This window comes from Oncorhynchus masou, chromosome 6 (genome assembly GCF_036934945.1).
Source record: "Oncorhynchus masou masou isolate Uvic2021 chromosome 6, UVic_Omas_1.1, whole genome shotgun sequence".
Taxonomy (NCBI): Eukaryota; Metazoa; Chordata; class Actinopteri; order Salmoniformes; family Salmonidae; genus Oncorhynchus; species Oncorhynchus masou.
This window is the reverse complement of record NC_088217.1, coordinates 75,129,665-75,140,709: the sequence shown is the minus strand read 5'-3', so window position 1 is coordinate 75,140,709 and position 11,045 is coordinate 75,129,665. Positions and strand designations below refer to the sequence as shown.

General features: G+C 43.2%; 2 protein-coding genes across 2 annotated transcripts; one reads left to right on the top strand and one right to left on the bottom strand.

Annotated features, from left to right (window-relative positions):
- The first annotated feature begins 597 nt into the window (after positions 1-597).
- On the top strand, positions 598-6,014 carry LOC135542618 (ATP synthase subunit beta, mitochondrial-like). Its single transcript, XM_064969724.1, has 9 exons — positions 598-754; positions 1,646-1,819; positions 2,058-2,232; positions 2,410-2,531; positions 2,620-2,804; positions 4,116-4,397; positions 4,525-4,737; positions 5,102-5,303; positions 5,611-6,014. Exons 1-9 carry the CDS (start codon positions 652-654, stop codon positions 5,706-5,708), a joined length of 1,554 nt encoding a protein of 517 aa, XP_064825796.1. The 5' UTR covers positions 598-651; the 3' UTR covers positions 5,709-6,014.
- A 2,019-nt stretch (positions 6,015-8,033) lies between these two features.
- On the bottom strand, positions 8,034-9,830 carry LOC135542621 (retinol dehydrogenase 7-like). The gene is made up of 4 exons (XM_064969727.1): positions 9,492-9,830; positions 9,028-9,286; positions 8,690-8,853; positions 8,034-8,449 (listed from the first exon to the last, which is right to left on the bottom strand). The coding sequence occupies exons 1-4, from the start codon at positions 9,802-9,804 to the stop codon at positions 8,226-8,228; spliced, it is 960 nt and encodes a 319-aa protein (XP_064825799.1). The 5' UTR covers positions 9,805-9,830; the 3' UTR covers positions 8,034-8,225.
- Between the last annotated feature and the right edge of the window lie 1,215 nt (positions 9,831-11,045).

Here is an 11,045-nt window from a genome sequence, read left to right as displayed (position 1 = left end):
GACCCATGCCAAATATTTTCAGTCTCTTGAGGGGGAAAATCTGTTGTTGTGCCCTCTTCACATGCTACACACACACACACACACAGACACACACACACAGACACACACACACACACACACACACACATACACACACACACACACACACACACACACACACACACACACACACACACACACACACACACACACACACACACACACACACACACACACACAAACACAAACACACACACACACACACACACACGCACACATGACTCCAGACTGATTGTTATTGGTTAAACATAAATTACACCAGATCCTTCCAGAATCCTCACAGTGTTCTCCCATGTAGTATCTCTATTCTTTAGTGACCTTGAGTTTGTATCTGTTGTTGTCTGGATTGTTAGAACACTGTGCATTATTATTCTTGCTGCATTGACATGATAAATAATTTGTAACGTTAGAAAGACAATCACAATGTATTGTATAGTAGGCTAGTAGCTTATGACAGTCATATCAATGCAATACTAATCAGCTGGACGGATGTCACGAAGTGCGCCTGCTCAGTTTGCCCCCGACGTTGCGCGCACGCTCAGTTCAGCTCACATTCATTCATTATAAAGGCACAAGTCGTTTCGTCTCTTTCCACCTTCAGCCATTTTGACAATGTTAGGAGCTGTGGGACGCTGCTGCACCGGGGCTCTCCAGGCACTTAAGCCTGGGGTCCAGCCCCTGAAGGCCCTTGTTGGATCGCCATCTGTCCTTGGACGTAAGTTTTGCAGGGGTAGCTAATTCATTGGAAAAAACGCTGTTTGGCGCGGACCTGGTATTAGGCTAACTGCTAGGTAACGTTAGCCTAAAGCAACAAGCTGGCTTCCTTCAGTGTAGCAGGCCTCACTCTTTTTTAAAATCTATAATTTTGTCTATTGATTTAATATTGAGCGTGAAACGTGTGTCATGTATTCAATTGAATTGCTATAGTCCTATGTGACCCAAGTACATATAGCTGCGTGGCATGATTTTTGTGCAAATAGAAATGACCTTAGTATGTCATGACATGAGGTTTGGAGGCTCGCGCTAGCGAGTGCGTACTGTGGCTGGCCAGCTAACTGGCATTGAATGACTGTCACTCACGCTAACTAGTCAAATAGCGTTGGACGAGTAGAAATTAATTTCTGAATGTTTTGTTTTAACTAGGTATAAATTTGCCAATTTTGTTTTCGTCATACGTTGTCTGGCTAACGTAGCTAGGTGACAGATGGCTAGCAAACTAGATAACGTTGACTGATTAGGCCAAGTTGCAGAAGTATAACTATCACCTTAGCTTAACGTTACTTGGTTGCCGAGACATTTTGTCGTTCTTCGAAGGGATTCGTTTTCTATGAATTTGGTAACAAGCTGACGTTAGTTGATGACTTTAATGAATGAGCTGTAACTGATTATCCTACACAACATGGCCGAAAATACTTGACATTGAGTCTGGTTCTTTGCTTTTGCGCACATAACTAGCAACACAGGTGATATTATTAAATGTATTTCTCAGCATTTCGTAGGCCAGCTTGACAATGGTCAGCAGACATCACTGCGTCTTATTAGTTCATTCACTGCAAGGTCATGTGGTTCTGGGTCAATGCATTCATACATTGGTTTACTTTTACAGGCAGAGACTACTCTGCACCTGCTGCTGCCGCCGCCTTCGCCCATGGCAGGATCGTAGCGGTCATCGGTGCCGTCGTCGACGTCCAGTTCGATGAGGGCCTCCCACCCATCCTAAATGCCCTGGAAGTCGCTGGGCGTGAGTCCAGGCTAGTGCTGGAGGTGGCACAACATCTTGGTAAGTAATAAATGTTAGCCTGCATTTAGAGGCAGCACAATTTGTATCTTTTTCCTGGTCTTTTGAACAATCCTTTTGAACAATCAGATTGACCCTTTTGCTAATAATTGGGCAAAATATCATAATTGTGTAAATGCAACCATTGTTGTTGCAAAGGCATTGTACCAACATTGCATAACCGGTGACATCCAGCTCAGATATTATTTGAATTGCTCCCCAATAAGTTGTCGACTTTCAGGTGAGAACACTGTGCGTACCATTGCCATGGATGGTACAGAAGGTCTTGTCCGTGGACAGAAGGTTGTGGACACTGGCGACCCCATCAGAATCCCAGTAGGTCCAGAGACCCTAGGCAGAATCATGAATGTTATTGGAGAGCCCATTGATGAGAGGGGACCAATCTCCACCAAGCAGTAAGCACTTTGTCTATCAGCCAATTCATAATAGGTTTAGAAATGGTAAACACAACAATTAAGGAAATCAATTTTTTTTTAATGTATTATTCAAAGAACGGTCTTGAGTCTGTCTGAATGATAAGCAATTGGAAATTGCTTGTTCAGGTCAAGTATTGTCTCTAATCTTTATTTTAGGACTGCTGCCATCCACGCCGAGGCCCCAGAGTTCACTGACATGAGTGTGGAGCAGGAGATCCTGGTAACTGGCATCAAGGTGGTAGATTTGCTGGCTCCCTACGCCAAGGGAGGCAAAATTGGTATGTGGGACAACTGACATCATTCTTTCACATATTTGCAATTATTTAGCTAATGTTTAATGAAAGCAAATTATGCCCTTTTCTATAGGTCTGTTCGGTGGGGCTGGTGTAGGCAAGACTGTGTTGATCATGGAGCTGATTAACAATGTGGCCAAGGCCCATGGTGGTTACTCTGTGTTTGCCGGAGTGGGAGAGCGTACCCGCGAAGGAAATGACTTGTACCACGAGATGATTGAGTCGGGTGTAATCAACCTGAAGGATGACACCTCCAAGGTGAACAACTGGCTACATTTGACAGTCATAAGCAAGTGCCTCTATTTAACCCTTAAGATGAGGTTTTAATTTTTTTTAAACTTAATTAATTTCAACTCCCACATGGGAACTAATTATCATTTAAAATCCCCATAATCCTTCCGTTTAAGCGAGATCTGCTTTTTTGTGTTAGATGTATCAATCTACCTTTGTAATACTTCTGCAACTGCAGTGAAGGCTGACAAAGCTGGAGTGGTGTTTGTCAGACCATGAGCCATCCTGAAAATTGGTCTTCTCACTATTGTCTGTAGTGTCCCGACTGGTTTGGCCTGCATACTATTTTGACCCATCTATTGAAAGATGCGACTAATGAACACTGTCCCCCCCCCTCCCCACAAGTGACTTGGGACTTGTCTAAAGTTTGTACAGCAGATCTGTTAACTGTCTGTCGTGTCATAAGTTTGGGATACGCACTAGTATGACCCCTCTGTAAGGGTGACTCTCACAAACGCGTACATGGTTTGCTCTAGGATGGCCAGTCAAATACCAGTCAAATACAGTTCTCGTAGTGTATATCTGGAGACAGTCCCGAAAACTAAACAATCTGTTTTTCAATGCATTTGTATAACCTGATAGCAATAAGGCCAACATTTTTCATCTCTTGTAAAATATATATATCACCCACAACATGAGGCTGGTCTGGTGCTGAGAGAACAGCCTCTTGAATGGCTCCATCTCAGTCTGGTATATATACACACTTCAAGGAGTTACAATTCAAAATCAAATGGTCTGTGGCATGACCATAAAACAATTCCATACAGCTTCAGTCCCCTGGCTTGGACTTCTATGGGAGTCTTATGCAGACTGATGGTATTTTGAAGTTGTCTGTCACAGGAAAGACAACCCACTGTTAAATGTCAAAATTGAAGGTGATGTGCAGAAATCACTGTTTCCTGGCTGTATAAATTTGAGTAGTCCATCTAATTTCAGTTTGTGACAAAGTAGCATAGAGAATCATGGTGCCATCTAAACGGCTATGAAAAATATTTTCCATAACAAAAAAATTCAGCTGTTTGACGCTGGTGTACCAAAGTATGATGCAGAAACTTAACGTGAAGCATATCTACTGCTTCTTAGACTTGCTTTCAATGAAAATGGCTAGCCTCTTATTCACATTTCTATGAATTATTCACCCAAAAAGTTACGTTGTAGCAAATCACCAGTCTGGAAAGTTGACCTCATTACCCACTTGACTTGATGACACATCAGCCTTTCCCCTTTAGTTTCTATTAGATGTGTTTTCTAATGGTGCCCTCTCCTCCAAACCCCTAGGTGGCTCTGGTGTACGGACAAATGAACGAGCCCCCAGGCGCCCGTGCTCGTGTGGCTCTGACTGGTCTGACTGTGGCTGAGTATTTCCGTGACCAGGAGGGTCAGGATGTGCTGCTCTTCATCGACAACATCTTCCGTTTCACCCAGGCCGGCTCCGAGGTGTCTGCCCTGCTGGGTCGTATCCCCTCCGCTGTGGGTTACCAGCCCACCCTGGCCACTGACATGGGTACCATGCAGGAGAGAATCACCACCACCAAGAAGGGTTCCATCACCTCTGTTCAGGTAAGCTGGAGTTCAAGCAGCATAGGCTTGTTGGAGGACCACTCTAACATGGCAGTCTGTAGCACCCAATAGTCTGATATGGCTTCAAGACTGAAACTTGTGAATGTAACAACCTGTCTTCTCTAAGGCCATCTATGTGCCGGCTGATGATTTGACTGATCCTGCCCCTGCCACCACCTTCGCTCACTTGGACGCCACCACGGTGCTGTCCCGTGCCATCGCTGAGCTGGGTATCTACCCCGCTGTGGATCCCCTGGATTCCACTTCCCGTATCATGGACCCCAACATTGTCGGCGCTGAGCACTATGACGTTGCGCGTGGCGTGCAGAAGATCCTCCAGGTTAGTGTCTTTAGCCACACTAGTGTACCAGTCACCCTGACCTTTGAGTTTATTTTTACAGGGATAGTCACATTAATCAATGTTTTGGGGAAAGAGCTGGATTTAGCCACCTGAAATTTTCAGCTGCACACCCTGGGCAGGTTATTAAAAACTATTCCCATAACAATGAGCAGTGAGCACATGCAGAGCAACATAACACAAGCAACACGTAGCATGCAGACAGCGCATTAACAATAGCGTAAGATGCTTAAAAGCAACTGTTACACACTTCACAAGCTCGACATGGAAAGCAGCACTACACAGTTTCTAATGATGAATGACCGACCTTGCCCCTAACATTATGCCTACAAATCTCCCCTCTCAGGACTACAAGTCCCTGCAGGATATCATTGCCATCCTGGGTATGGATGAGTTGTCTGAGGAGGACAAGCTGATTGTCTCTCGCGCCCGCAAGATCCAGCGTTTCCTGTCCCAGCCCTTCCAGGTGGCAGAGGTCTTCACTGGTCACGCTGGCAAGCTGGTGCCACTCAAGGAGACCATCAGTGGCTTCCAGAGCATTCTAAATGGTACGTAGTACTTGTGATGAGGTTTTAAAGGTGGACTCTGCGATATGATGTAGATGTGTGAAGTAAACAGCTTAGTGGGTCAACTTCTACAACTACTAAGAGCGTTAACGCACGAGGTTGAAGTTGGCTGTTTTGGAGCCGTGGCTCCCACGTAACAATCGAGTCATGCACCTAGTCTTGCATCTCACTCGTTGCAATATCTGCAGTTCTGCTCGTGGCAACATTTCGGTCCGTCTACCTTTTTTTTAAAACTGATGAATATTCTTTGACATTCTGATTGGAGCGTATGGTCATTCTTTCCCTCCAGGTGAGTACGATGCCCTGCCCGAGCAGGCTTTCTACATGGTCGGACCCATTGAGGAGGTGGTTGAGAAGGCCGCACAGATGGCGAAGGATCTCGCATAAGTTAATCTCTAACTGTGAGGAGAGAGAAGCAAAGAAATGGGGTGTTGTGTAGAAGGAGCACTTGATTTGTAATGTCACATGCAACAATTCCCTGTCATGTAAACTTTCCAGTGGAAGAAGATGGAATAAAGATTTGTTTTTGGTTTGGTCTCTACTGTATATTTTGGCATTTTTCAATGTGATGTTGCAATGCTATTCCTGTCTGGGTGCTGTCAGACTGGTTGTAAAATGTCATCCTACAGCAATGATCCACTAGATGGCGTTCAAAGGCTTTGAGTGACTAAATAAAACGGCTGTTAAAGTTGAGTGAAGTTTGTCATTCTTTGTGCAGTGATGTAATTTATAAGACTTACCTACAGTAATTGTAAAATGCTTCAGTATAGCTTGCTGCTGAGATGTGAAAGGTGCAATATGCAGAAATCACTCTGCCATTACCTCTTTGCAAGTTTTTTTTCTTTCTATTTTCTACATTGTAGAATAATGACCAAACTATGAAATATCACATTCATGTAAGATGTATTTGTAAAAGTAGCCACCCTTTGCTTTGCACAGTACTGGCATTCTCTCAACCAGCTTCATGAGGTAGTTACCTGGAATGCATTTCAATTCAGGTATGCCATGTTCTGTGGAATTTCTTTCCTTGAAGCATTTGAGCCAATCAGTTGTGTTGACAATGTAGGGGAGGTATACAGAAAAGTGCCATTTGGTATAAGACCAAATAGGGAACAATAGCTCATAAGTTAAGCGAAATGACAGTCCATTAAGATATGAAGGGTAGTCAATCTGGAAAATGTTCAAGTGCAGTTGCAAAAACCAAGTGCTATGTTGAAACTGATGCTCGTGAGGACCGCCACAGGAAAGGAAGACCCAGAGTTACCTCTGCAGAGGATAAGTTCATTAGAGTTGCCAGCCTCAGAAATTACAGCCCAAATAAATGCTTCACAGACTTGGTGTAACAGACACATCTCAACTGTTCAGAGGAGGTTGAATTGCTTCCAAAAAAAACAAGGACACCAATAAGAGACTTGCTTGGGCCAAGAAACACGACCATTGGACCGGTGGAAATCTGTCCTTTGGTCTGATTTGAGATTTTTGGTTCAAACTGCTGTCTTTGTGTTGCAAGTATGGAGGTGATGGTGTGGGGGTGCTTTGCAGGTGACACTGTCAGTGATTTTAGAATTCAAAGCGCACTTAACCAGCATGGCTACCACAGCATTCTGCAGAGATACACCATTCCATCTGGTTTGCGTTTAGTGGGACTATCATTTGTTTTTCAAAAGGACATTGACCCAAAACACTTCCAGGCTGTGTACGGGCTGTTTGACCAAAGAGAGTGCTGGAGAGCTGCATCAGATGACCTGGCCTCCACAATCACCCGACCTCAACCCAATTGAGATGGTTTGGGATGAGTTGAACTGCAGAGTGAAGGAAAAGCAGCCAACAAGTGCTCAGCATATGTGGGAGCTCCTTAAAGACTGTTGGAAAAGCATTCCTCATGAAGCTGGTTGAGAGAATACCAAGAGTGTGCAAAGCTGTCAAGGCAAAGGGTGGCTACTTTGAAGAATCTCAAATATAAAATATATTTAGATTTGTTTAAACACTTTTGGTTACTACCTTATTCCATATGTGTTATTTCATAGTTTTGATGTCTTCTCTATTCTTGAATGTAGAAAATAGTCCAGATAAAAACCCTTGAATGAGGTGTGTCTAAATTGTTTTCACTGGTACTGTATGTATTAAAGGTAGAAATCTGACATGGGCTGCAAGATCGAAGTAAAAGGGTGTAAAACATTCATAGACGTACTTATCTCCTACCAATATTTACAATTGTTATAAATTTAATATTTAAGTTGTGAATGTGTGGTATTTGAATCTGCTAATATCAGTGAAGTTGAGAGAATCTGAATTATTCAAATCTTGTGAAATTCCTTTTTGGTCACTTCCCTCCAGGTGTAGGTTTCCTTCAACATACCAATATCAGCACACCAAGGACAAAGACACTCAGGCCTTGATCTTAATCCCCATTTATCTTGTAAAGTTTTCAAAGACCAACCCAACACGACCCATGTCATACTGACCAGAGATGGAAGAGAAAGCGAGACATCCCACAAATTTTCTGTTTCAATGGAAGTCAATGAATTAAGTAGACTAGACCCAGCTGCGATTGAATTGGTGTCCATGGTAGAGCCATTCCCTTAAGTAAACTGTAACTGAATTTTTTTTCAATGATGAATGGCCTGAGTGAACTATCTTCAGTTATCCACCATCTTTGATACTGGCATAGAGAATGCACTGAATAAAAGAGGGGAAACAAGTGCAACCAAATATCAATTATGGCTTTTATTTTTTTGTTACAGGTCAGAGGTTAAACAATGTCTAGCAAAGCATACATCATACTGTATTTCGCCCTGCAGACCGTAGGGTACAAAAGTGTTATATTCATTAAAGACAATCAGTAGCACAGCACAATCAAGTATTTGTTCTGACAGCATAAACACTGACAATCTTGAATCAGCCTTAGTTGACAGCCTTGGCTGGTAGGATGACTTCCTTGAGCAGTAGCCAGTCGGCAAAGCCGGTTGGCATGTAGGACATAGGGATCCAGAAGAGTTTGGCGTCCCACCCTGGTGAGTAGCGGGTACGAGGACGGACTGCAGAGATAGCATGCTCCATACAGCTCACCACCTTCATCAGGTCAGCGTCAGACATCTTGGCAAGCTTCTCCCTCATCATCACGTCCACTAGAAGGGACAGGGAAGGTTAGGAACCATGTTACATGTTTGTCTTTAGCTATTCAAGATGGCCACTTTCACTAGAACATCAGGTGAATACTGCTTTCTGAATAGATCAAATCCTTTGAAAGACTGGGTGTCACAGTGGGCAGACAGAATCAAAAAATGGCCACATTTTGCATAGGATAAATAAAACATTTGTGTAAATGAATACATTCCAGAGTGTAAGAAAATAAAACTTATATTTACCCTTGTCCAAATAATCAGGTCCATAATCATCTCTGACTTCTTGCGGCATCTTCTCCCACAGCTGCTTGATGCTTTTCCCTAGGACTATCGAGTCAGTCACGGTGGTCTTGAAAAAGCCTGGCTCAATGCAGAGGACTTTGACTCCGAAAGGTACCATGTTTCTCCTGAAAAACAAGGTAACAAAACTTCTGTTACAGGTTTTTATAGTTTCATCAAGTCAAACAGTCAAAGTTGTATTGCTTATGGTTCACCTTTGCTAGATTACTGAATATATGTAAAACATTTTTTTTTAAACTGATAAAAAATATGGCATGGATAGGATAATGATCTTGTTTCACCTGAGACTGTCATTGAAGGCCTCCACTCCATACTTAGACACAGTGTAAGGTCCTCCGACTGGACTGATCCTGCCGAACACACTGGCTACGTTGACCACGCGACCCCTGGCCTTCTTGATGAGGGGCAGCACACTCAGGGTGACTGCGATGACCCCGGTCAGGTTCACGTCCAGCATGGACTTGTAGTCATCAATGGTTAGCCAATCACAGGGGGCCGAGGGGATGGCCACACCTGCGTTGTTCACCACAGCCCACAGGCCTAGAAGGTGACAGGTCATTAGGTAGCTCTATGAACAGCCATTATATTCACAGGTGTTTGGTAAGAAGAGGACATAAGGACAAAGATTCCGGCACTAACATGAATGTCAACTGAACTGGTAATATTGCATAATTTGACTGATATAACTTGAAACAAATGATGATGATAGGACTGTTTGCTTTTCAATATAAACACTGACACTCACCCCTCGCCCCAACTTTGTCTTTAATCAAAGCGGCTGCTTTGTCGACACTCTCGTTCTTTTTGACATCCAGGTGGAGGGTGGTGAATCTGCCTGAACAGGCCTTCCTCAGATCTTCCTCTCCCTTCTCTGTGAAGCAGGATGCGATCACACAGAAACCCAGCTTGTCCAGATGTCTGGCCAGTAGGTTGCCGAAACCAGAGTCACACCCCGTGATGTAGACATATTTGTCTCCTTTGTCTGGGACTCTGGGGATCTCCCGGAACCAGCGATACAGATAGTAAAACACCACCAGTCCAAGGAGGTACAGAAACATGTCTGGGACAGGATGAGACAGACAGCCTTTTAATAAGTCATCTCTTGTTTATCAACATTTTAAGCTAAAGGTTCTGATCTGTTGTGTCAGCCACATTGCATAAAACAGTTTTTTTTTAAATGCTAGTGGTTGTATTAATTTGGGATCTATTGCATCCCACAACTGTCCCAGACTATGTTTTGAATATTTATTTCTCGCACAGAATTGAATAGTCGACTTTTGTACTATGGGGGATAGTAGACATAGGCTAGTGATTTTGCTGTTCGTTAGGCCTACTCATCTTGTTGGCTGATGAAAAGTAAATGTGTACAGTTCTTCAATATGCACCTCGGAATTGGATAAGGATGCACACAGTTGCGTCCCCGATGGGTGTGTCTTAACTTGTAGCCTGTGAGAAAGACCCAATCAAGTGACGGAGAGCCGTGTAGTTTGGGCAGCACACTCAGGGAGAAGGGCACAACGCAGCACTCTGGGCCTCAAAAAGCATGGATTTTTTAAAGGTGCATTACAGTCACAAAGAGGATGCCGCTGTGAAATTCGAGGCATTATCAAGTGCTTGTCATATTGGGAATGAGAGACTATTGGAGTGTGAACAGCCTGCGTAAAAAACAAAGCAGAGCTCATGCCTTTTAAGCGACTTTTTTCAAATCATCATTAGAGTCTCATCATGCAGCCTTACAATGTATTAAAAATCTAAACAAATAGCCCAAAATTTGTAGAACAACTGAAGTTACATTAATAACTCTAAATTAACCATATATGAGTACATATTTCTTTGTTAACTGCTCAACATGTGTACACTCTTTCAAATAATTTGGAAAAAATATTTATATTTTATTCAGCTTTGTTCAATTGTATTCCTCATAATATAAAATAATGCCATGGAATTATAAGTAAATCTCTTCTGCTAAATGAACTAGTATAGCCCACATCCAATTGGCATAGCCTCAGGATCTAACATACACGAAGGGACCCTTGCGTTATCTCCCATATGATCGATGAGGATTTCCATATGGCAAATGGACAGTCCCTTACTAGACGTCCGCAGGGGTTATGTTAAAATAGGCCGACAGCCTCGGGTCGCCCTCCGGGGCCCGGTCTTCCGGGAAATCCAAAAATAAAGTTTCCAGGACACTCGGTTCCGCAATATAATTTTGTTTTAATAGAAAATGTTCTCTTGTACTGGAATATTCCACTAGATGGCGACAGGCTGTGTATTGCAAATGGATATTTCATCACCA

Bases quoted from the DNA above. Each gene is read 5' to 3' on its own strand.
- LOC135542621 (XM_064969727.1), bottom strand. From the start codon at position 9,804: ATGTTTCTGTACCTCCTTGGACTGGTGGTGTTTTACTATCTGTATCGC. The intron at 9,287-9,491 runs GTGAGTGTCAGT...GTCACCTTCTAG, and splicing joins AGACAAAGTTGGGGCGAGGG to GCCTGTGGGCTGTGGTGAAC. The intron at 8,450-8,689 runs GTAAATATAAGT...TGTCCCTTCTAG, and splicing joins ACCTGATTATTTGGACAAGG to TGGACGTGATGATGAGGGAG.
- LOC135542618 (XM_064969724.1), top strand. From the start codon at position 652: ATGTTAGGAGCTGTGGGACGCTGCTGCACCGGGGCTCTCCAGGCACTT. The intron at 2,805-4,115 runs GTGAACAACTGG...CCAAACCCCTAG, and splicing joins TGAAGGATGACACCTCCAAG to GTGGCTCTGGTGTACGGACA. The intron at 4,398-4,524 runs GTAAGCTGGAGT...GTCTTCTCTAAG, and splicing joins GTTCCATCACCTCTGTTCAG to GCCATCTATGTGCCGGCTGA.